The 26,207-nt window shown below is 46.4% G+C and overlaps 1 protein-coding gene across 9 annotated transcripts in view; it reads left to right on the top strand.

Annotated features, from left to right (window-relative positions):
* The window catches only part of SDK2 (sidekick cell adhesion molecule 2), a 316,878-nt gene extending 291,103 nt beyond the window's left edge, over positions 1–25,775 (top strand). For 3 of the 9 annotated variants that reach the window (XM_088661446.1, XM_088661445.1, XM_060271952.2), the window contains 10 exons: positions 1,604–1,790; positions 9,190–9,327; positions 10,434–10,595; positions 11,160–11,285; positions 13,894–14,058; positions 14,184–14,324; positions 16,117–16,188; positions 16,592–16,730; positions 16,853–17,000; positions 23,365–25,775. In XM_088661446.1, the coding sequence (XP_088517572.1) occupies positions 1,604–1,790; positions 9,190–9,327; positions 10,434–10,595; positions 11,160–11,285; positions 13,894–14,058; positions 14,184–14,324; positions 16,117–16,188; positions 16,592–16,730; positions 16,853–17,000; positions 23,365–23,718 (1,632 nt within the window). In that variant the 3' untranslated portion in view covers positions 23,719–25,775. The remainder of the gene's footprint in view (positions 1–1,603; positions 1,791–9,189; positions 9,328–10,433; positions 10,596–11,159; positions 11,286–13,893; positions 14,059–14,183; positions 14,325–16,116; positions 16,189–16,591; positions 16,731–16,852; positions 17,001–23,364) is intronic. The other 6 variants (XM_060271955.2, XM_060271954.2, XM_088661448.1 and 3 more) reach the window with 4 other exon arrangements.
* The last annotated feature ends 432 nt before the right edge of the window (positions 25,776–26,207 follow it).

The following is a 26,207-nucleotide window of genomic DNA, read 5'->3' as shown; positions in this document are numbered from 1 at the left end:
CCAGTAGAACTGCGGTTTTGGAAAGCTGCTTCCTTGTTTCCTAAGAGACCTCCATGGGTGCCGGGAAGCGTTGCCATGGAGCCTACTTGCTGCCGTCTCTCCGGCGCCTTGACTTCATGGCTTGGTGGGATGGTCCGGCTTCTCTGTGGAAGTCTGGATATCACCCAAGAGTGACTTCAGAGGTGCACTGTTAACAGTACCCCATTCTTAATCCATCCCCATGAGCCAAGGCTGCAAAATGGTTTGCCTGTGCTGTCTTGCCTAGTTCAGGGTCCAACATGTCCTAATTGTTACGTGCCCATTTAACAGAAGAAGCTTGCCTTCCCCGTTGAGAATCCTCAGGGGAAAATCTTTTGAGGTGCTTAATTCATTTCATAGCCTTTGGAAACGTGTTTTCACAGGCCAGCTTAAAAGTTTTTTGGAACATAGTAGTGGCATGAGCTAGGTATAATAAAATTTATCTCTGTGCGTAACAGGGAGATTTATGTCCTGTGCTTTGAATAAATGAACGAAACTTTTTGCACACACATTTATTGGGCATTAGGACTTGTATCCTGGATAAAAATGTTATTTATATATGCCATTCCGGAGCCCAAAAGGGGCTATTGGACGTGGAGCTTTAAATTGTGGACCCTGCCTGGAAAGAGCGGAGAAAAGGTAAAGTGTGGATAAGCCCTGAGTTGGAAAGAACCCAGTGTTTTTGGCTTTAGCAATATCTGAACTTACGGCAAAGGACTGAGGTAGCAGAGAGCAACAAAGGACAGAGAGATGTTAAAATAATGGACAGTGGCCAGAGAGCCAAGAGTAAAAAAATATTTTAGCATTGTACCTGGGCATCTGCTGTTCCCCAGGATAGTAGGGCACAGTCATAGTTAGCAGGCCCATCATGCCGATGGACTCCCTCTCTCCACCTGCCCCTTCCTCCATCTCTGGATTTCCTTTTTAAATCTCCCTCCCTCTGCAGCCCTACTCGCTGTGGCAAACTTGCTATATAGCCTCCATCATCCGGTTCTCACCAGGTGACCATCCCTTAGCCATGCTGGCTGGGGCTGATGGGAGCTGGAATGCAGCCACACCTGAAAGGCCACAGGTTCCCTTTCCTCTGTTCTAGATCATGGATAGGCAAACTAAGGCCCGGGGGCCGGATCCTGCCCAACTGCCTTCTAAATCTGGCTCACGGACAGTCCGGGAATCAGCGTGTTTTTACATGAGTAGAATGTGTCCTTTTTATTTAAAATGCATCTCTGGGTTATTATATAGTCTGGCCCCCCACAAGGTCTGAAGGACAGTGGACCGGCCCACTGCTGAAAAAAAGTTTGGTGACCCCTGTTCTAGATGGTTGAGCGACTGCGTGATTTGTATGACTTGAGGAAATTATTAGCAGGACAAGCCTATGCTGATAAAGTTCTGTAGCGATTCCAAGGAACGAACAATATTAAATACTTACAGTAATTCATTTCATAGCCTTAAACACTCCACATTTCGGGAGGGGAAGAACAGCATTGTTGGAAACGCATTGGTGGCCACAAAGAGAAAAACGGGTGCTCCTCTTCTCTCCCCCCCCCCATTTTTCTCACTGCACCCCACTTCCTCTTCCCTACAGATCTATTTCTGGGAGGCCCAGCGGCAGAACGAAACAGAACGGGTGAAAACGCTCTTCCTGCCGGAGAACGGCGTCAAACTCAAGAATCTGACCGGCTACACCGCCTACCTTGTCACCATCCTGGCCTTCAATGCTGCAGGCGATGGGCCCCGCAGCGCCCCTATCAAGGGCCGGACGCAGCAAGCAGGTGGGATAGGATGGCGTAGAGCAGGGGTGTCAAACTCAAATTCATCGGGGGCCGCATCAGCAGTTTGGTCACCCTCAAAGGGCCGGTTGCATCTGTAGGACTATGTGTCCACTCTTTATTATCATAAATTATTGTCACTGCATTCAATTATTACTGTTTTTTGTAATAATGTAAGTAATAACTAGCTCTGAAAGCAGAAAAATAGTCAGAATAATGGCAAGTAGATATTCAAATGTACAATTATTGTACAATTTATTGAAAAATGATTTTTGGTAACAGACAGTATTTTTTTAAAACATACAAATATTGCCAAACGCTTGGAGCTGCTGTTCAGGAAGATGGATTTACAAGGGTCCCCCATCATCCCCCTGCGCCTCACAGGGTTCTCTGGGGAGAGGGGCTTGGGTGTGGGGCTGAGTGAGGAAGCCTTCAGCCCTTCCTCATTCCTGCTGGTTGGGGGGGGCAGAAGGGGGCTGGGTGGGGCTCCTGCTCTGGCGCTTCATGGAGCAGAGGGCAAATGTAAGAATTCTCTGCACTGCAAGCCTATGTATCTTTAATACCCAATGGAGCATAGGTTTGTATAAATGGGTGTGGAAGTGCAGCCTTGGGTTGAGCCTCATAAGTCATACGATATGCAAACATTAATGTGAACACAAGGGACCATGGATCCAGTAATCAGCAAAGCACGCAGGTATCTAGGACAAGTAAAAATGTTTTATATTCAACAAATTCTCAAACCGCTCTACTTTAGAATATTCTGTTGCAGCTAGCTGCAGCCTGCAAGTTAGTCTATTGGTCGATCCCTGCGAGGCTCTGCCCTTCTGGCCCCGCCCCCTCTCCCTGTGCAGAAGTGAAGTCGGAGTTTAACCCTTTCCGTAACGTTAGTGGCTGCTTCTGTTCGTTCCTCAGGAAACGGACCATATATCTCCCTAAAAAAAGCTCAACAACTCAAGCAGTCTCTCTGGAGTCGGCCACCCCTGATCTATATAAACTATCCAGGGAGGAATGGAGGGCTGCCTCCCTCCTGCCACCCCTCCCCTACCAGATAATATGCCATTCTTCTGCGCTCCTTTGCTAGCCGCCCACCCCTTCCCCCTCCCCTTTTTCGCCAATCAATCCTTCTCCATTTGGGAAATTTACAGGAAACCCAAATTCGCTGTCCTTGTTGGGTGAAGCAGATTTTGAAAAGCATAACACACACACACACACACACAAGAGTGACACCCTGTGTGTGATTAAATGTCTTGAAATCTGCTTCTGATTTCCTCGGGATTGAAACCTTTTTTTTTAAACTCCCATTTAAAGGCAGCCCGACCTCAGTTTCTCCACTGTTGCATTTCTCCCACCCCTCTCCCCACACCCCTCGCTGCTCTTTTGATCCCTCCCAGTGAAGCAACCCTTCATTGGGTAGTTCAGAGCGAGCAAGCAAGCGAGAGGGAGAAGCAGCAGCAGCAGCAGCCAGCCCTGCCTCTGCCGCTCATTTCGGCGCCCCTGGAAGCCGCAGCTGCGGCTGCAGCGCGCTTGTCTCCTCTAGCCAGAAAAGGAGAGGGACTTTGGAGGACTTGCGGAGCTTCCGGACGAACGGCAGCTTCGTCGGAGGAGACGACGCGGCAGCGGAGCGCGTTGTCATCGCTGCCACCGCCCCGCCCCACATTCAACCACCGCGCCGAAAGCGAGCGCGAAGTTGCGAGAGGTGGGGTTGGGGAAGGGAGCAGCGGCGGGCCATCTCGCGAGAGTAAGAGGCGAGAACGGTTTCCCGAAAGGAGCCCCTGGGAGCTGTAGTCTCCAAGCGGAGCGCTCCCCGCGTGCCTCCAGATAGCGGCCTGTTTGTCGGTGCGGCCAAGGTCCCGCTGCTGGGTCCTGCTGGCTGGGGCGCTCGGCGGGCCACATGAGGAGGTCTGGCGGGCCGCATTTGGCCCGCGGGCCTTGGGTTTGACACCTGTGGCGTAGAGGAAGCGGAGACTTGGCTGTGAATAGCAGTTTGCAGGTCCTGTGCTGATGTGCAGAGTTGGGCCGAGGATGGCAAGGCATGAGCACGACCACGATGGAAAGTGTTTATTCTCATTCAGTCTCACAGATGAGGTTGTTTTTTTAACGTGTGTGGCCAAAACACTTCTCTGTGTATAAGCAGCAAATCTTTTTTGGTCCAGCTATATTGATAGGTCATCCTCTTAACTGCAGCCTTAAGCCATGGGTAGGTGAACTAAGCCCCAGGGGCCGGATCCGGCCAAATCGCCTTCTCAATCAGGTCCACGGACAGTCCGGGAATCGGCGTGTTTTTACATGAGTAGAATGTGTCCTTTTATTTAAATTGCATCTCTGGGTTATTTGTGGGGCATAGGGATTTGTTCATTTCCCTATATATATATATATACATACATACATATAGTCCGGCCACCACAAGGTCTGAGGGACAGTGGACCAGCCCCCTGCTGAAAAAGTTTGCTGACCCCTGCCTTAAGGTCTCACCCACATTCTCTTTTTCCTCTTATTTTATCATTTTTATTAAGGTTTATAGAGAAAAATGCAAAGCTTAACACCTTCCCCCCGCCCCTGCTTTTTCTTAACCAAACCAAGACTTTTATTTAGATACAATAAAAACACAAAAGGAGGAGGGGGATAGAGAAAGGAAAAAAAAAAGAATAGAAAAGAGGTTAAAAGAGATAGCTAGAAAAATAAGATTCAGAGAGTGAAGAACTTCCGATTCTTCATCTGTCCACTATATAAAACATTCACTTCGCTCCGGGCCTCTTAATTTTGGATGAGCAGCCCACAGCATCCCAGCATGTCTCTGCCGCCGCCAGCTGAATCATTGGCTTGCAGGTCCTGAGCCCCCAACTCCCCTGTGCTTCAACCCCAAGTTCTCCTGAATGTTCAAGCCCCTCTCTGACTAGGAGCTTGACTCTTGAGCTGGAACGTTGCTGCTCTGTGTACATTGCTGTGCCACCAGGCTGAGATTCAGCAGAACCGTCGAACTGTTGACCTTGGGCTGCATTTGATGCCCAACAAAAGGCACATGTGTCTCTGTAGCCTGAACCCCTGTGCTCCACCCTCAACAGGCACCTGCTTTGTTCCTTTGCGTCACCTGCGCCCCTCCTCTTCCTTCCAGCTATGAGCTTCAAAACATCCTCAGGTTACATGTTTGGAGATCAAAGCCCACAAGAAAGGAAACAAGGAGAGGCTTATGGGCCATATCCACCTCCAACAGCTTTGGCTGGTGAAACCTTCTTTAAGCCAAGGGCACTGCTGAGTGAGGATCTGGGCTTGTATCTGCATTTCCTGCTATGCAGAGAGGAAGTTGGGGCTGTCTCGGACTGCGCTTCGCTGGCTTCCCATTCCTTGGATCTTTGGGGTTGTTGTTGGCACAGCATAAAGGAGCATGAAAAGAATCGCAGCGATGACTTTGGCCAGAGCAGTTTAGGACGGCTTCTCCCATTTCCCCTCTTTGCAGGCCCCCTGCTCTGCTCTAAAAATGACTGCGCCAAAGGTTTAAGTCGCTGACTTTGAATGGACTCGGCTAAAATACAAAACAAAACAAAACAAAACCTGTATTCTGCCTAATGCCCTGAGACAATGGTCTCTCTGTCTGTTAGAAGTTCCCAGTGGCTTTGGTGAGAAAAGAGGTTTGAGATACTGTGCACCTGCAAACAGTTTTTATTCCAGGAGATGCTATTTTAGGAGTTTCTGGTTTTAGGAATCCTAATTTGTTGCCAGTGCTTTACAGAATATGAGAGATAGCAAGTAAATACAGCTAGATTTAGCTTTTCATTAAAGTGGGGGGGGGAGAGATCTTCACTTTGAGAATGCTTTTGGGTTGGATGTTTGTGGTTTATTTTTACTAGCTTTTAATCATTTAATTGCTATAAGTTTATTCAAACTGCCCATCTCCTTGGAGCCCCCTCTCCCTTAAAGGCAGTATAAACATATTTAAAATGAATAAAAATAAGGGCCAGACTAGATGAACTGCTATTTGCTCCAGAAAGGGAAATATACAGTTATCTTAGAGTAGCTTTGCCCAACCAGGGGCCCTCCAGGGCTTCATCTAGACACATCAAAGAAGCGTTTCAGTTGTAAACTTTGTTGTTGTTTAGTCGTGTCCGACTCTTCGTGACCCCATGGACCATAGCACGCCAGGCATTCCTGTCTTCCACTGCCTCCCGCAGTTTGGTCAAACTCATGTTTGTAGCTTCGAGAACACTGTCCAACCATCTCGTCCTCTGTCGTCCCCTTCTCCTTGTGCCTTCCATCTTTCCCAACATCAGGGTCTTTTCCAGGGGGCCTTCTCTTCTCATGAGGTGGCCAAAGTATTGGAGCCTCAGCTTCACGATCTGTCCTTCCAGTGAGCACTCAGGGCTGATTTCCTTAAGAATGGATAGGTTTGATCTTCTTGCAGTCCATGGGACTCTCAAGAGTCTCCTCCAGCACCATAATTCAAAAGCATCAATTCTTCGGCGATGTAAACTTTACTGTATGAGAAATCAGGTTGGCAAAAACCGAACTCCACAGCGCCATCTGGTGTCACAGTGTTATAATGCATATACAATGCATCTAAATTGCTTTTTCTCTGCCAATGTAGCTGAGTCCCAGAAGTTGTTGGATTGCAACTTCCCTTTTCCCAAACCATTGACTATGCTACCGCTGGGGCTGATGTGAATTAAAGCCTAAAACTTCTGCTGGGTAAAAGATTGAGGAAGACTGCTTTACGGGTCTATGTAGATTTCCCCCCCAGGGATAAATAACAGCTTGGTGTGTGTGATTTGTATTGGGGAGGAAATGTCATGAGAGAAAGGTTTAAACACACCTTTCACCATTGAAAAATACAACCCCTATCTACTTCCCACCTGTGACTTAAGAAAAAGAAGAAGTTAGGATATACAGTCGGGAATCATTTTGTTTGGGTCTAATAATATATTTGAGAAGATATGGAGGATACAGGCCAGGATGGCTGTTTTGCTAAAAGACCTAGTTGGTCCCAGTAACAACGGGATTCTGGACAAGAAGATTCCTTTACCATCCCTAGGTCCAGCCACGCTTCCAATGAAAACTGCGGCTTGGCTTACTTGCTTAAGTCACCTGGATCATTTGACCACTTTATTTCTATCACGGTTTTTATAAAACTCCTCCTCCTCCTCCTCCTTGACAAGGTTGTTATCACTTCCAGCTAAAATACAGAAAACTGAAAATGAAGGGCAGTTGCTTGTTCAGTACAAAGGAGTGAATGCTGTTAAACAATCTAGGGAATCTCGCAAGCATAATATGTAATAGCATTCCCTTTTAAAAATAATTTGATTTTCTTAGGATCTGGCTCATGAGCTACTCTCTAAACTAGCATTATGAGATGTTTTCTTGTTTGTTTGTTTATTTCATTCATCCTTTCACACTGCCAAAGCAGTGTTTCCCAAAATAATCCAGACTTGTGAAATGCCTTGGTTGTCAAGGAAACCAGCAGCAGAGCATGGGGTCGGGAAACAATAGCCCTAGCCCAATTCCACCTGCATAGATTTGTTATCTTTATCTCTTTCTCCAAACCTTTATTAGGCATTACAGATATAGACCATCTTAAAACATCCATATGCCCCCCCAATCAAAATATATACAAAGAAACAGGCATCTAAGATGTATAGCAACATAAATTTTCATTGGGAGTGTCTTCCCCCCAATATTGTGTCATGTTGTGGAAGAAGCTTTATTTTCAAACAATAGACATGCTATAGACATGCTACATTTTCAGAGCCAGCTTGTGGGAATTGTTCGGCCCTGGACAGATTAAAACCATGAGCACAGTTTCAAAAGTAGTTAACGACTTCCTAGAAAATTAGCTTTCTTCCTGGGATTTCTTGGTTTTCTGCCTGCTTCGCTTCCTTCTGTGACTTACGGCTATGGAAAACTCTTACTATATTTAATAGGCTTGCTGTGGGAGTTTTGTGGAGTCTCACTGCCACTAGAGCTGGCCTTGAAGGCAGCCGCCTGCTGCTTTGTAAGGCAATGCACATGCAATTTCTACACATGTAGGCTTCCCCTTCTCAGATGTCCTCTCCCAACCTGTGGTGGTGAGGTGAATGCTGTGATTTCAGGAGAGGGTCCAGCAAGGTGGCACCAGGATCCCTTTAGTTTTGTGAAACTTTGGCCTAGTTAAACATTATTTCAGCACTTTCCTTTGCCCACCTTTGGTTTCCCAATCCACAGTCTCCGCAGCTCCCTTAATCACATCGTCCATTCTCCCCCCTCCTATATTCCATACTTTGCCACCTTAAACCTAAATCTTAACTTTTCCATGGGGTGGCCTGTCCGTAGGTTGCATGAACCTGAAAGAGAGATTCTGCCCTGATGAGGTTGCCTTTTAAAACTATGAGGTATCCAGAGGTTGAGCTGCTTTCCCTCTCTAGGATTCACATAGGGGAGGCGGCATGTGGCTGGGAGTCTCAAATGGGGAGAGTGCTCTCGCGCTCAAGAACTGCTTGCAGCCTTCCCTTAAGCACCTGATTGGCCATTTGTGAGAGCAGGATACTGCACTATAGATGGGGCCTTTGGTCTGATCCATCAAGAGTCTGGGATTCTTGTGTTCTTGAGGGATAGTTGGGTATGCATTACTTTTTAATCTGTTCTATAAACAATGGGTGTGCAAAGTGTTTTGCAATCATTGGCATCATTGCTAAATTCTAGTGTGCAAAGTTCTTCCCAGTCCTTCCTGCAACTGTTTTCACAATAGTTAAACACACACACACAAGCGATTCTAACTTCTGCTATTGAAGCCCGGCTGGGAGAAGTTAAAATCAGCTAGTGGGTGGTATTTGTAAGGGAGAATCAGTGGGTAGGAAAGGCTTAAGCACAGGAGACCTGAGAGTATAGGGTGGTATACAATTTATTATTATTATTATTATTATTATTATTATTATTATTATTATTATTTGCTGGTTCTCCCTAGTAAGTGTCACATCCCTGGCCCATGTATTGCCATTGTGAGGGAAACACAATGTTGGGCTCTTCATGTTTCACATCTGTTTCACATCTGTTTTGGCCCTGGTATATTCCCATTTGACAGATGTGATGGAGAGCCACCGTCACTGGCCCATGACCCTCCAGTGAATTCTTGGTTGAGTGGGGGTTATAGTCTCCTCTTCTGGGTTTTTAAGTACTTAGCCCATGTTGCCCCCTTCCCCTGCTGCTCTTAGACCAGATATCTCTGCTTCCTGTCCTGCCATTGTTCTGTATTGTTTTCCGTCACTGGCTGTGCAAAAGGTCGCCGGTATTCAAGGACTGATAGATTTCAAGGGATTGCCTTTCCTTTTGGAGATTAGTGGTGGGTAGCTAGACCACCTCCATTCACGAGGCCATGTTGTTGACAGGAAAGCCTAACATCACCCATAACTTCTAACACCTTCCTTTTCTTTCCTCACAGCCCCCAGCTCACCAGGCTCCATCAAATTTAGTGAGCTCACCACCACCTCTGTGAATGTCTCCTGGGAGCCACCAATTTTCCCTAATGGAATCCTGGAGGGCTACCGACTCATCTATGAACCTTGCATGCCTGTGGATGGTGAGGGGCTTTAAGACAGGGTCCAGTGTGTGTGTGTGTGTGTGTGTGTGTGTGTGTGTGTGTGTGTGTGCGTGTGAAGGTTTATGAACGTGCATGAATTAGTGACTCAGTTGTGTGTTTGAAGTAGTGAATCAATTTAAACAAGTCTGTCTCATGTTTCAAATCACGACCATTAGAACTTAATTTCCAAAAACTAACTATAACCCCAGACCCTTTTTATCTTCAGATTCTGTTTCCTAATCTGAGAGGTTTAGGTCAGCTGTGCATACCAGTAGTAATGGAAAGCCATTCTGCACATACTCGAATGCCTTTTTTAATTCTCAGATTGCCAGCGCTAAAAAACGGTTTCTAGAAGGTGTGTTTATCGAACACTGTGTATTCAATATTCCAATGTGAAATTCAGTGATAATATCCAAGCATATGTTCTATCCCCCTCTTGCTTAAAAATGAGCTCTTTCTGGTGTCATCATTTTTCTACTTCTGACCTTTCCTGAAAAAAAGCAATATTTAAAATAAAAATAATAATTAGAAAAATAGGTCCCAGGCTCAAATGGCCATACTGTCTTGTACTGCCCCATAAGGTCATATGCCATTCCATATATATAATTTTCTGATCAACAAAAACAAATGAATAACTAGGCCACAAGTTTCAGAAAGAATATCCAACTAATATAAAGGAACATTTGGTTTCACACTCCCACATACTACTAATGTCAGAACATAATCACAGTTATTGCTGAAACATTATTAACTGACCAAATCAATCCTTCCACATCCATCCATGCATGCATCTGAAGTGCCTCTAATCTAAGGATCTAGCATTAATAAATGCAATGAAACCATTGCATGATATTATGTGCCATTCCTCATCCTGTAAAAACAGCAAGCAACATAGACCCATATAAAATACCCAACATATTAAGGTATTTATCTGTGCTGGAAGGAATAAGCAATAATGTAAGCTGTAAGAAACTAGGAACTAAGCGTAAGAGAGTTTGGATTTGATAAATAGCAGCAACTTAGCAGCAGGGAAAGTTCTCTGGCTGCAAGTGGCCATTGATGGGGTTGAGTGCCTAATCCCTAAATTCTGCCTCTCTGCCCTGCAGGTGTGAGCAAGATTGTAACAGTGGATGTGAAGGGAAACAGTCCGCTATGGTTGAAAGTCAAAGATCTAGCGGAAGGAGTCACTTACCGGTTCCGAATCCGAGCCAAGACCTTTACCTACGGACCGGAAGTAGAAGCCAACATCACCACTGGGCCAGGAGAAGGTAAACTAAGAGCCGGGGGGGCAGGGAAAACCTTCTTTATCTGCCACTTAATATACTTATATATAGATCTTGCAAAGTACAGTCATACCTCGGTTTAAGTACGCTTCAGTTTGAGTACTTTCAGTTTAAGTACTCTGCGGACCCATCTGGAACGGATTAATCCACTTTCCATTACTTTCAATGGGAAAGTTCGCTTCAGGTTAAGTACAGACTTCCGGAACCAATTGTGTTTGTAAACCGAGGTACCACTGTATTGTGAATTGAACTCTTGAGTTTCTCTAGGGAGCAACTGTCCTGGTTGATTGGTGATATACTAATGTTGTACCCCCCCCCAAAAAAGTGATGTACTATTTAAAGCCACATGGAATCAACAAAATGGACCTCTGTTGAAAGCACCTACAAACTCACCCTTTGGGGACTGGACATTGTTAGATGTGATTAGCAGTTTTTCTTGCCTAGGGGTTGTATTTAGCAGGGGAAAAGGAAAGAAATTATTCCTTGGTTACTTGCTCCATAGCCTCACAGCAGAATTTCTGTACTGAAAATGGCTTTCTTGGTTCTCAGGTGCTCCAGGTCCTCCAGGTGAGCCCTTCATCTCCAGGTACGGCTCAGCTATCACAATCCACTGGTCAAGTGGTGACCCTGGGAAAGGTCCTATCACCAGATACGTGATTGAGGCGCGTCCTTCAGGTACCAGCTCTACACTCAGTCCACACACCCCTTGGCTGACTCAGCCATTAGAAGTCCTAAAGTTGGAATGTGGGAGGGGAAAAAAGAGCAGTTCCTGATATGGCTGCTTCTGTCCAGTGGGCCTTTTGGGATCATGATCCCAAAAGACGAGGCTTCGTTTCCAAACCAAGATGTGCCCAAAGCATCAGCCTGCCCGGAAGTCAGCACTTCTGTTATGCAAGTTCTCTTTCCTAATCCCAGATAACCAGGAGGTTGTGCTTACCCATTGGTAACTGCGCTCTGCAAATGTTCAGAGGCATCGGGTGGCGTCCAACTAAGTCTTATTGACTCATTGAAACTAATTACCGTGACTAGGTTAGGTCCATTGATTTCACTGGGTCTTCTCTGAGTAAGCCTTAGTTGAATGCCTTTTCTCTTTATTATTCCGGGCATATATTGTAGGCTGATCCAGTTGGAAAGGGAAGGGAGGTGCTGTGGTGCAGAGGGGAAAGGGTTGCATTGAGGGACTGCGAGAGTAAGAACCGCCTGCCTTCAGAGACCCTAGCTGGTGTTTCCTGCATGAGTACAGCCAAGAAATGCAGGGCACCTGCCTGCCAGTTGATCTAGCATCCATAAGACATTCACCTGTCCTGGCCGCATCTGATGGTGCCTGGAATGGATATCACCTAGTGAGGTAGCACTGAAAAGAAGAGCACTGCAGGGTAGGAGCATGAGCCTTTCAGCACGAGCCTTAGTGGCAATTAACAGGCCACACCATCTGCTCTTCCCTGTCCTCTCTCCCTTTTACTCACAACAGCCTCATTAAAAAGCAAGCCAGAGTCCATTTCAAAGCGCTGGAGTGATTTATCCCCTTGCATCTGCCCTGCTCCTGGGCTGCAGGTCCATCAATCATCCTCTCCATTCCCCAGAGGGAGATGGGAGTAGGCAGAATGTTTCACGAGCCACAAGCTTTCTCTTGGGGATGGAGACTCTCCCCCTCAAGTCAATCCCTAAAGGAGCTTACACGTTAGAAGCAAGCAATCTGCCTGCATTGAGCAAAGCAGGTTGCAATCTGCCACCACAAACGACCTCTTGGACACGCAAGGAAATGGACACATACAGTTGGGAGACCTGACTCTCCTGAGGTTTGCACATTGGGATGAGAGAGCTTGTAGCTATTCGGCTACATCCAACGGTGTTAGGACCCAGAGACGTCCTAATTAAGTAATTGCCAAACTGCATGCTGAGTACAGTTCTGCTAATGCGGTACAAAAGAGCTGTTAAATGTGCCATGAGAAATAAATGTTCTGTGAACCCAAAGTACCCACCTGACCTAGTCTCCTCCAAGTTACCCTCTGCCTTTAGGAAAGACCATTCTGCACCATCTCTGCAGCCAGTGTTAACAGTGTCAATCAAGCTACTTCTGGTTCAGACAGTGCAGGAGCAGAATCTCCTGCCTTGAGCAGGGAGGCAGTGACTCACAATGGCATTTCCGGGGCGGGGAGGGTGGGTCAGGTTGAGAGTGTCTGTAGTAATTGAGATCACCCAAGGAGCCCAGAGTCGTGTGAAACAAGTAAGGACATTTTATTTGGCCACAGTGTGCACAGAAAAACCTCATCACCCCTCTGTTAGCCTTCCTGTGGGCTAACAGGAGAGTCATGGGGCACGTAGAGATTGCTCTGTCTTCACCTGTCCTTTGCCAGCTTGGATGCCGGCGATTTTGATGCTGAGAGGGGACTGCCTATCTCTGCCGAATTACCACGATGTGCCACAAATGCAAAGTATTATGTGACACACACACACACCCCTAAGTTAAAGGTTCCAAAAATGTTTTAGCTCATGCAATTGATGTTAATGCTGTTATTAACAAGGCTGGTCTTTAGACTACACTGGCTTCAGGTCTACCCAAGAATCCTCCACCACAGTGACCTGCTGCTGTCTTGAGCATACTGCTCAGCAATATGTCTTTGCTACTCCTCTCTGGGTCAGAGAGCCTTAGGGATTATAATGTCTCAAGAGTCAATTTAGCCCATCTTCTGGGTTGGCACCATCATCAGATATGTATAACTAATTAAAACCATAGCTTCCTGGACAGTTATGTACCCGGTGTACCTTTTAAAGAACAAGGACATTTTCAGAACCCCTTGTTCCATCAGTCAGCTTCTCTTCAGGGCTGGAATTTCTTTTGCGTTACTTAATAACCTTATACATGCAGTCAAACGTCTGCAAATCCATTTTGTGTGATCAGCTTGAGCTTCATTTGACCAATACATTTATTCAAATGTATTAAAAAATTAAGGATCACTGACATGTACATCATGCTAATATTGCGAATAATTATGTGAACTTTGCAAATGTCTGAAAATAGGTTGTATCAATTATTGTCATTTTTAGGGGGAGGAAACAAGAGTTTTCTGTATATATTCAGCATTATGGGTCCCCTCATTCACTTCCCAGGGCGGTGGATATGAATTATTTCCCCATGTTCTCTCTCTCTCTCTCTCTCTCTCTCTCTGTGTGTGTGTGTGTGTGTGTGCGTGTGTGTGTGCAATGAATTTATAGGTGCATAGACACACACATGCATTTTCTGTTGCAAATTCACTTGTTTTTTCCTTTCTCTCTCTTCTAGATGAGGGGCTCTGGGACATTCTCATCAAGGACATTCCCAAGGAAGTGACCTCATACACCTTCAGCATGGACATATTGAAGCAAGGTGTCAGCTATGACTTCCGGGTCATTGCTGTCAATGACTATGGCTATGGGACACCCAGCTCTCCCTCCCCATCGGTTTCAGGTAACAGAGGTGAAGGTGAAAGTCTTAACACTCCCTCAGCTCAGGGTCACTAAGGAAACAATGTGCGTGGGTGGGTTTTCAGGGAAAGGGTGTTTGATTGCTCCGTGCTGCTTGCTGTCTTGCAGCCCAGAAAGCCAATCCTTTCTATGAGGAGTGGTGGTTCCTGGTGGTCATTGCTCTGGTGGGACTCATCTTCATCCTCCTGCTGGTCTTTGTCCTCATCATCCGAGGGCAGAGCAAGAAGTATGCCAAGAAGTCAGACTCAGGTGGGTACTAACAACATCGTATTGAGGCATCCTTTCCCCCTAATTAAGGCTCCTTCCTTTGAGGGTATTGAATACAAACACGGTGGAGAGGTTTCAATAGCGGCTTTGAAGCTGTATCCCATGTAGAGCACAGTAGTGAGTAGGTAGCAGGAAGTGGCACTGTACTTTCCACTGGCCCAACATCCTTAGATTTGCTCCTTGTTGGCTTCTTAGCTCCAACCAGGAGATGATACACCTGCCTGCAGCATCCTAGCTACAAACCTCTTCCCCAAGCCAATGGCCCACCCATGAGAATTTCCACCCATCTCTTCTTGGATGTTATATTCTTTTGTTCTCCTTCCACGCCCTGGTCACTATCCCAGCTGGCATGACCAAACGCCCAGGGATTATGAGAACTAGAGTCCAACAACATCTGGAGGGCATCACATCAACTACCCTGAGCTAAGACTCCTGAATTCCAATTACCCAATTAAAATTGAACCAGCTCCCTCAGTTATTTGAGATGGGGTGGGGGAATCTTAAATGCAAAACCTAGCTTTAACTGTTCTTCAGCTGTCTGGGACTTACCCTAAGAATCCCCCTCTCTAGTGCCTGAATGTGGTATATTGGGGGGTGGGGTGGGGGGTGGAGTCAATGACCTTGTTGACGCCACTCCAAGCTGACACTTAAAATAAATGACTTCATGTCCCAGCCACCGCCAGAGGCAACTGCAGAGGTCACCGGGGCAAGGGAACGCAACGGTGTTTGCTTTACTCTAATTGTGAGGAAAATCTGAGCTTTCCTCTGAAATCAGCGAAATAGATTGGAGAAGTGGAGTTTGTGTGGGATGGCATCTTTTGGAACAATGGCTTGCAATGATTGTTTGCAAGTCACTTCCCTTGTATGGATGCACACAGCTGCAGGGAAGGAAGCTTCTGCATCATCACACATATAGCAGTTTCCAAACACATGGCAAAAACCATTTTCTTGCAATATGGTGCTCACAAAGGGTCCCCCGCTCCCCACCATAACCTTGTAGAACTATGTAGAAAGACTGATGTTTTGCATTGGCCCTTAATCTACAGCCTTAGAGATATACGAAGTCATTTTTTAACACACTGGGCCATGTGTCCAAAATATCATCTACTCTTGACTAGCAGGGGCTCTCTGAGGTCTCAGGCTGGAGCATTTCAGCCCTTGTTGTCAGGAGCTGCCAGGAATTGAACCTGGGACCTTATGCATGCGAAGCATAAGCTTTTCCACTGAGCTATGATCTCTCCCCAGCTATGGTCCCACCCCAGAGGCCTTCAGAGAGGACTAGGAGGGTGTGTGGCAAAGGCATAAAATGACTTTTGCTTGGGTGGGAAGAATGCATTTATTTCTTTATTTCAACCCTGCTCTTCAGCTGAAAAAGGCTGTCACATCAGCTTACAGTAAGATGCTCCCTGCACTCAAGCTCAGGAAAGGAAAGGCGATTGAGGAGGGAGGAGGGGTAAAACAAACACAGGCACAAGTTCTTGGCTACAAAGTTCTTATATGTGTTCATTCTGTAGCAAGCTCTTGCTAGAGACTCCTTCTCTGGCTGATGGATGGAGCCATGGATTCCTGTTTCCATGATGTTCTTCCAGGGAGGCAGGGAGGGGAGCCTCCCAGGAGCCCATGGTCTCCTGGCCAATGGCGCAGGCAAGAGGGGGCTTCCCCTCTGCTCTGCAGCCTCTCCGCAACTAACCTCTCAGAAAGCTCTTCTCAGCACTTGAAACCAAGAGCATATGAACTGCTTCTTCAGTTCAAGCAAATTCTTAACTCACTTTAGCTCCTGTACTGTTCCCACGGAAGATCTCAAAGAGGAAGATAGTCAAGGAACAGTATGTGGATTTTCCCAGAGGTACAGTACAAGATGTGCTTAAAAAGTGTGTGTGTGTGTGTGTGTGTGTGTGTGTGTGTGTGTGTACACAATGTGGGAGAGTAAGCTTTGCTCCCCTAAAATTACCCTTACAGGATAATGTATTTCACATAGCTTCAAAAGGCTGTACCCAGCAGTTTATAGAGGTGGAAGCTGGGCACTCCACACCACTTATTCACCCAAAGGATTTTTGTGCCCCCTTTTCGTTTCCACCCCATCATTTTTAAATCCTCGGATGGCACCCCCTAAATAAAGTCAGGAAGCTTGAAACAAGCCATTGAGCTTTGTTCTCTCTGGGGCGAGAATTTGGCCGCTGTCTCTTAGCCACTAAGGAATCCTAAGATGATGACGTCTTCTGTCCCCTTGGCTTCCTCCTCACCCCTAGGGAGCAACTCCAAGTCAAATGCCCTTGGCCACGGTGAGATGGTTAGCCTGGATGAGAGCAGCTTTCCTGCTCTGGAGCTGAACAACCGCCGCCTGTCCGTGAAAAATTCCTTCTGCAGGAAGAACGGAATCTACACAAGGTACCAGAGGCTGTGCCAGTACAGTCGCAGAAAGGCTTTGGTGCGGGGAGAGGGACCGAATTTGGGAAGGGCAATTCTGCTCTCCTGCGCTAAACACTTTCCCTTTCTGAACGGAATCTCAGAGCTTCCATGTCTCTCCCGAGGTCCCCGCCGAGACCCAGCCCTGGCTCCCTGCACTACTCGGATGAGGACGTCACCAAATACAATGACCTCATCCCAGCCGAGAGCAGCAGCCTCACGGAGAAGCCCTCGGAAATCTCTGACTCGCAGGTGAGCCAAACGGAAAGGCTGGCAGTGGAGACATTTCTGGTTGAACTAGATCGAGGAGTACTAAGGTGGTTGTGGAAAAGCATTTCAAAGTGCAAGTAGATAAATAGGTACCGCTTAAGCGGGAAGGTAAACGGCATTTCCGTGTGCTGCTCTGGTTCGCCAGAAGCAGCTTAGTCATACTGGCCACATGACCCAGAAGCTGTACGCTGGCTCCCTCGGCCAGTAAAGCGAGATGAGTGCCGCAACCCCAGAGTCGTTCGCGACTGGACCTAACGGTCAGGGGTCACTTTACGTTTACCTTATCCCAAAGTATCCTACGAAAGTGTAGTTAACCCCCTCAGAGATCTACAGTTCCCAGCCTCCTTAACAAACTATGGCTCCCAGGATTATTTGGGGAAATCGTATGCTTAGAATGCACTTTAAATATATGGTGAATACAGAGCCAGAATTGCTGAGAGAACATGGGCTTTGCAAGAAGTGCGCACAGCACAAGAGATGCTACCATGTGACAAAACGACATTGTCAGGTCGTTTTGTCCACTGGAGGCCTCTGTACAAGATCTTTCACTTCACTGAGCTGTCAGAAATGACAAGATTCTGATTATGCTTGCTGCTAGAAGTACCATGGGTTCCAGGATCAGAAACAGTTTCTCAGAAAAATGGGGGGAAAGAGGCCAGGGGTGGGGGGAGAAACAAGTTATCAGAAAGCTAGGTGGCAGAAGGTGGCAGATATCCATCTAAAATGAAAGAACACAGAAAATTTGCTAGAATTTTCTGTGTTCTTTCTAGGATTTACAATGGACCAACAAAAACCAGCCTTTTCTTTTTCTGGTGCCAATCATCAGAAAAAAACAAGTGGCAAGGATGGTTTTCTTCTCCTTCCTTGTTTTTGCAAACTTGATAGCTATTGGGCTGAGATCCACCAGTTATTTCCCAACCGCAGGGCTCCACCCCAGGCCCTGTACAGATATTAGAGTTTCCCATTTCAAGAGCTGGCAGCTACCGCACTTGTGTGTGTAGTGGTGCTCCCAAATCCAAATTAAAAGCTGCAATTTATTTCTCTATGACAGGGACGGAGGTGGGTGAGAAGGGGGTATGGGGGTCAGGTCCAGAGAGGGCTGTTAAAAGAATTTATGGGCCACAAACACATGCAAGTCAGGCTCCTATCTTGAGATTTAAATGGGGGGGTTGTTGTCCTGTCAGTGGGGTGAAGTAGGAGCACCCTATTTAAAAGGTTTTGCTTGTTTTTAAAAGCCTGCTGTTTCCGCAATCCCCAGGCCCTTACCAATGTGCATTGCTTACCCTCTTCTCTTCAAGTTTGTGGCTGTGAGTACTGGAGGAGTTTTGCAAAGCAGGAAGGAAAACACGTCCCCCTTGACAAATCGCAGAGTGAATTCTCTGAGCAAAGAAACTACCCATGTCCTCCTCAGTCCTGGTCGATCCAACTTACTAGACAGCCAACCTGCCTGAGGCAAATCTGGTGTCTGACCCCTCTACCTCCTTCTGGAGAATAAGGTGGTGATCAGAGGCACCAGCTGGGTGCTAGTAAGGGAGAAGCAGGCAAACATCTGCCCCCCAAAAGTCAGGACTGGGACACATTCAGCTTGCTGCAGCCAGGCCTTTCTTCCCCTTGCCCTGTTGCCAATGGCAACGGGCACTAGGAGTTCTGAGGCTGACAGGAGCTGGCAACCCTGCCAGGCTATAACAAAATGGCTCCTTTGTCCTCTCCTTAGAAACAGAACCTTGGCCAAGTGGCTGGGGCACTTGGTGCAATTAGGCAGGCGGAGGAATTGCTGCCATGGCGATGTGTCCACGCCGCTAAGACAGCTACGTGCAAATTTCTCCAGGGCTGATCATAGGCCCCTGACATAAGAGGGCATGAGGCATGGTTTGTACCCAGCCAGTGCCCAACAGAAGGCTGCAGAACAGCTGGGTGTTCTGTAGCCCTTTCAGCAGCTGCTGCAAACGGATGCTCCTCAGAGCTGTCATGCCAGGCACTAGGATTTCCACAATGCTGCCATGTACCATATGTCCAGCCCAGCAGAGGGTTTCATTAATATCTGAGATTTGTAGCTGTACTCGCAGCTCTTCCAGCAGTCATAACGAAAGATTCAGGGGTGCCTGGAGGAGCAGCTTTAAAATCAGGCTGTTTCCCAAAAAACGAGAGTCGCCTCTTAATCCAGAGTCAATGTGTTGATGTGAATGAAGATCCTGGCATTCTGTGGTATTGCAAATGCCACATGATGTTGGAGTGGGTAGTCAATGAGGGATATCTGGGTTTCCCGGAGCATCCCACTGTATCACGGGTGGCAAACCTTCCAGATGTCGGTACTCTACCTTTCATCAGCCCCAGCTGGCATGTGAATAATGAGATTATGGGAGTTGTAGGCCAGGAAAACCTGGAGTTCACCATCCCTGGCTGATATGCAAGGTGACTGTGAATTGGAATTCACCTATTTTGTCCAAGTGTGATCCTAAAGTTAAGCATATATGAAACTTGTGTTTCCAGAACATGTAAAAGAGTAGGGAGGTGGGGCATCTGAGGCCTAGATGTGCTCAGAGACCTAGTTTCCATCCTATCTGTGTATGCACCTGGCCTCGCTGCTTTATATTGTATCCTTCCTGCCTCTGAAACAATGACCCATCATACTTCTCCTGCCGCCCCGCCCCCCCACTTTGGAGATGCACAACACACAGCTTTCGTTTCCCTCACTTGGGCCTAGTGGAGCTCCCTTCTTTCTCTCAGCAACTTCCTCCACCTCGTGGGTCCCCCCTTCCTCCAGCATCATCCCTTGAACCGGTGGAATGAGTACTTCTGAGGAACAGCTAAGAGCTGAAATGAGCTGAAAGCTGCCACTTGATCTCTTCCCTGGCTAGCCCGTTGATTCTCATGAATGGTCTCTATTGTGCTTCTGCAAATGGAGAAGCTGAATTCAATTAGGCAGAGCAGAGGGAGAGTTGAAGGGAGGAAAGTGAGCCAAGTCTGCCCTGTCCTGGCCAGTTCCCCCCACCTCCTTCCCTCTACATTTTTTTTAAACCAGATGTTCCCATAGATGGAATACAGTACTTGGTTACTGGCCGATGATTACTTTTGGAAGTAGAGAAAGAACGTGTTGCTATAGTGGCTTGAGTTGTTGCACTAGGGATTTTAAAGCCCACCATGATTTCAGGAGTTCCTGAAATCTTAAATTGCCAAGCAAAGGGCATGTAAACACCTCATTTATTTATTTTTAATGATGAAACTTTGCCATTATATTGAGTGATGTGAGCTGTAAGTGCTGTGTAAAGGAAGTCTTAAAAGTGGAGCATGAGGATGAAGAGAGAATCAAGAAACTAACTGCAGATTATTCTCGTGATTTGGCTCATTTCAGCCTCCAAGACTGGCAGTAGAGTTAGGCTGTAAAGCAGGAATCCCCAAACTTGTCCCTCCAGCTGTTTTGGGACTACAGCTCCCATCATCCCTAGCTAACAGGACCAGTGGTCAGGGATAATGGGAATTATAGTCCCAAAACAGCTGGAGGGCTGTGTTTGGGGGTGCCTGCTGTAAAGAATACAGCTGCCATGATGCTCTCCTAAATTGATTTGCATCATTACTTGTTGTTGTTTAGTCGTCTAGTCGTGTCCGACTCTTCGTGACCCCATGGACCAGAGCACGCCAGGCATTCCTGTCTTCCACTGCCTCCCGCAGTTTGGTCAGACTCATGTTGGTAGCTTCAAGAACACTGTCCAACCATCTCATCCTCTGTCATCCCCTTCTTCTAGTGCCCTCAATCTTTCCCAACATTAGGGTCTTTTCCAGGGAGTCTTCTCTTCTCATGAGGTGGCCAAAGTATTGGAGCCTCAGCTTCAGGATCTGTTCTTCCAGGGCTGATTTCCTTCAGAATGGATAGGTTTTATCTTCTTGCAGTCCATGGGACTCTCAAGAGTCTCCTCCAGCACCATAATTCAAAAGCATCAATTATTTGGCATTACTTATCTTCTGTTAAAAGAAATAAGCTAGAGGCTGTCCTTATTGCTGGGCCAGTTCTTCCTTACTGTTCCTGCTTCTCTCATCTCTTCCACCCCTCCCCACTTTTCCTGCTGTCCTCACACTGATCCACAGCCTGTTTATATTGCAGATAATCCCAAAACACAGAGCAATGATTATATCTCCCACATTTCTGGGAAAGAGAATGCAGAAAGCAAAAAAAATAAAATGCTTCCTTTTAATACCGTAACCAAATGACAACACAATGTGTTCATTTAGGATAGTTAGCTTAATCAAAATTGTTTGCAAATTAATCGCACGCAGCCCTATAATCAGTTAAATCAAGATGAATTTCATCTTTCCTAAATTTAATTGTCAATAACTTTTAGAGATATTGAGGGAAGTTTACTGGCAATCTAATTTAAAAGGAGCTGCCCCTCATTAGAAGGAAAGTCTGTCTCTCATAGTTCCCTTTTTCATTCCCCATTAAGGTAACTTTGCGGCTAATATAACAAAAAAGGAAACAACTGTGCCTTTCATGCACAGCTCCATTCAACTTGCTGCTTGCCAGTAAAATTTGCCTTTTCTGAAGTACAGTGGTACCTTGGTTGTCGGACAAATAGGCTCCCAAACGCCGCAAACCCGGAAGTAAGTGTTCCAGTTTGCGAACGTTTTTCAGAAGCCGAACATTCTAGGTGGCTTCCTCTTGAGTGCAGGAAGTTCCTGCAGCCAATCAGAAGCCAAGCCTTGGTTTTCAAATGGTTTCAGGAGTCGAAGAGACTCCCGGAACGGATTAAGTTCGAGAACCCAGGTACCACTGTCTTTACTCTGATGACTAGAAGGCTTATAGTTCAGTCCTAAACATGCATACAGAAGGAAACCCTATTGAGTAAAATGGGTGGAATTCAATGTTGCATTTCAGCTTGACAGAGGGAATGATTCTCCCATGTCCTCCTCCTCCTCCAAGCTGTTCTGGGGTTCTCCCAAGCTCCCCAAGAGCCAGTTTCAGAGGGCATGGGGAAGGAAGGTGGGAAAGCCCTGTGGTGCAAACAGAGGTCCTTGCACAGACCTTCCATTGGTAGGGCTTGTTAGGTTAATCCTGCCCTGGGTCCAATATAACTGGGTATAGAATTACAACACCTGCATACCTGGCTGGTGTGTGCATGTTCAAGTCTATTCATATAGTAATAACATGCTTCTCAAAATCTGTACATCGATTGATGGATATATCTGTTGGTTGGTTGGTTGGTTGGTTGGTTGGTTGGTTGGTTGGTTGGTTGGATGGATGGATGGTTGGTTTCCAACACTTCCATCCCATGCAAAGTATTTTCCAGATGGCTTACAAATTAAAACATTTTTTAAAAAATCCAATTATAAAAAATAAGCAAAACTCAAAACAGAGACATTAAACCATAAAAGATCACCACAACGCTAGTGGAACTGATAGACCAAGAGCAAGAATTAAAGTTCCATGGGATACACACACACACACACACACACATACACACACACGTTTTGGCCTAGCAGAGTAAGTGTCAGAACTTGCGGAAAAGAGAATTCCATGAATGGGGTATGAATAGGCTCTCTTCCTGGATTGCCCCTCTCCTTTCCCTTCCTCTCTCTCTGAAAACAGAGGGACCAAGAGAGGAGTCTCAGAAGCTCACTCTGTGCATGGGCAGGCTGAAGAGAGAGAAGACATTCTTGTAACAGCCCCCCCTTCTTCAGCAGGGGTTGAGCTCAGACCCTATAAATCCCGCAAGGACCACACCTCTCCATATGAACCTGCCCGGACCCTGAGATCGTCTTCTGAGGCCCTTCTTTGGGGGGCTCCACAAGAAGTCTGTAGGGTGACAACATGAGAACAGGCATTTCTGCAGTGGCTCCCCATTTGTGGAATACTCTCCCCAGGGAGGTTTCAGCTGACACCTTCATCATATACCTTTAGGCGCCAGGCAAAAACTGTTCCTCTTTAACCAGGTCTTTGGCTGATTGATATCTGATGCCCCTTTAAAATGTGTTGTGGAAGAGTTGTCTTTTTGTTTTTATTATGTATTTTGTGTTTTTTTATATCACGATTTTATGTTGTGAACCACCGGGTATAGGGCGGCATACTGCTACTAATGATAATAATATTAATCATAATCATAATCATAATGTTGGCGAATCCCTGCTGTCTGAGACCAAAAAAATGCTGAGGACAGAGAGTGGATAACATAAGGTCTTCTCTGGCTGTGTTTGCTTACGGAACTAGAAATCTTCCATATATATCATAATCCACTAAAATACTGTGAGGCTTCCCACTGTGAAAACAAGTTGCTCGTCTATGTAGATGGGCCCTTGGGTCTAATCCAGTGGATCTCTTCTCATGTTCTTCTTGTCTTTCCCTTTCCCACCACAGGGAAGTGACAGTGAGTACGAAGTGGATCAGAACCAACAGAAAGCCCATTCTTTTGTCAACCATTACATCAGCGACCCGACTTATTACAACTCATGGAGGCGCCAGCAAAAGGGCATCTCCCGGGCTCAGGCCTACAGTTATACAGAGAGTGACTCCGGAGACCCTGACCACTGCCCAATGTCCAACAGCACCAGCACCCAACAGGGCAGCCTCTTCCGACCCAAACCCAGTAGGACTCCAACCCCACAAACCCCAGTCAACCCTCCCAGCCAGCAGAGCACCCTTTACCGACCCCCCAGTAGCCTTGCCCCAGGGTCCAGAGCCCCTATTGCTGGGTTTTCTTCTTTTGTTTGACATTTCTAAAAGAGAGAAGAAAAAAAGAGAAGAAAATATGGATAAAGAAGAACAAAATAATGGATATAATAATAATAACAATAATGAAGAACATTTCGGGTCCAGAATTATTATTATTTTCAGAGGCAATGAGAAGATCATGTGGGAGACAATCAGTCATAGTTGAGTTTTGGAATCATTGACTGCTGCTTCTAGTATTGCACAGTGCTCTTCAAAGGAACTACCTGTTTGCAAGCATACACCTGGAGCAGGACAGGAGATGTGCCTGTTTTCAGGCCTAGAGTTGAAGGAAGGGAGAAAGGCAACAGGGTAAAAGATTGGGAGCCCCAAAGCTAAGACAATGTTTGGTGTTGCAGACCACCTTCTTTCAGATCAACGTTCTAGGCAGGCAAAGAAGTAGGGAATTGGTGTTTTTTCAGGATAGTCTCTCTGGGTTTGATTTTTATTTTTTATTTTTGTTCACCAACCAAAGCTCGGAGGGGAACGGGTTAGGGCTCCACAAGCTGTAAATATGAGCCACTTGGACTGCTGCAGCCAGTGCTCCAAGGACCTCAATGGCAGCACCTAGTAGCGTGCTGTCCATAGGAACATGTTCTCAGCAACTAGCAACTGGCCAATGAGAGAGAGGCAGACTCAAGAAGACCCACCCACTGCGATGTCATGATGGTTCTTTGGGGGAGCGGCAACAAATGCCAAAGAGGAATCCCCGTCTCTGAAGGATTAGGCTGGGCAACCACCACCTATGTTCAGACCAGCTTTGCCTCCACTTTGTTCTTCCACTCACCTCCGGAACAGAAGTTAGCCGAGCTGAAAAGCGCTGACCAGAGACAGTGTGGTTTCTTTTTATGCATTTTGGGTTGAGGATAGGAGAGTACGTTTGAGAATCCTTGGGTGGAAGCTGTAGAATTCAAAGGAATCAATGCATTGTCACTTGGCAGGAAAGAGATGCTGTCCGTATCAGCTCGGTGGAAAGTGCTCTCCCCCTGGCTTTGTCGGAGAGCTGAGCACCTGCAGCCAAACCAAGCCAAGAGGCAGAATCCATCCCACATGGTTGGATAGTCTCTCAGCGCCCTGATTTCTTCTCAGTTCCCCCTTTTCCCCATTCACTTCATTGGACAGGGAGAGAGCAAGGGGGAAGCCCCCATCCAATCTAAGTGCAATTCAAGGGGGCATTCAGGGAAAAGGAGATAAACTTGATATAATATAAATGCTGCACAGCCCCTTGGTACTGGCTTTAGAATGGGCAACCTCAAGAGGCTGAACTGATGCCTCATTGCAGCGTTTTCTCTCTTCCTCCTGGTATCAAAACTAAACTTTCTCCTTAGTTCCATAGAAAATGAGAGTTTGTCCCCAATTCCCCTTTGATATAGTTTTGTTTTTTTAATTATTCACAGCACACAAACATTAAGGTGGGGAGAGGGAATGGGAACGGAGTGTGGGTGTGGAGGAAGTGATGCATTGAAAGTGATTGTCTATCCCTCTCCCTGTCTCTCTCTGTTTTGCTATCTTTTTGAATTTTATTTTAGCACAAGGGTTACGGGGGAGGCAGGTGGGAAATTATGTTTGTTTCCTTTTGCCCTAGCAGAACACACACACACACACACATACACACACACATGAGTGCCTACTGAGCCCCAATATCTGCGCTGGCCACCTCCCCCAACCCCAATAGAGTCATGGGCTAGAGCAGGGCTGGGGATCCTGTTGCCCTCCAAATGTTGTTGGTCTACAGCTCCCCTTCGGCCTCAGGCAGTATGGCCCCAGTGTTGGAGTCCAACAACACTGGAGTGCTACAGGTTCCCACTCTCCAGGATAGCGCAGACAGCAAGCCCAGGAACAGTGGCTGAGCAGGTGGGGGAGAGAGGAAAAAAATTAAAATATGAGCATTATGCTCTAGCTGGTTTACCTTCTTCCCTGGAAGTACTAGGGATATAGCTATTTCCATTATAACCCCTTCACCCCATGCCTTTATTTGCACATTGTTTTCAAAGCCTGGTTTGCAAAGAATTGAACCTGGCACATAGGGTCCTTTTAATAAAGAATCAAAATGCAAATCATACAGTTTCTGGGGTTGTTTTGTTTGCTCGTTGTTTTACTCTGCTTCTTACAAGAGTGATCTTGTGATTTAACAAACGTACACTCTCTTTAACAGTTAGAGCTGTCAACCCAAAGGAGCAAGCCATGAAGTTGTTTGATTATGGTAGAAGCATCCTTGGGCTGTTGTTTGATACCGTAGGAGTCGGCGGCCAAACTTAATTCAAAAGAAGGTCAAACAAGATCATGGCAGTATACATATACCACTAATAGTATTAAGGACAGGCAGATCAGCCATTCCCTCAGCTCATGTCTGTCCACCCCTGAACCTCTATGCTTTCTCAAAGATTTGATTGAAAAGAGCTGTGCCACTTGTCATGGCCTTCCTTAGAGCATCTAGCAGAGACATTGGGCTAGATGAATTTAATTTTGAACTAATTTCAATACCTGCACAG

Source organism: Zootoca vivipara, chromosome 2 (genome assembly GCF_965207765.1).
Source record: "Zootoca vivipara chromosome 2, rZooViv2.hap1.1, whole genome shotgun sequence".
Taxonomy (NCBI): Eukaryota; Metazoa; Chordata; class Lepidosauria; order Squamata; family Lacertidae; genus Zootoca; species Zootoca vivipara.
This window is presented reverse-complemented; position numbering and strand designations above follow the sequence as displayed.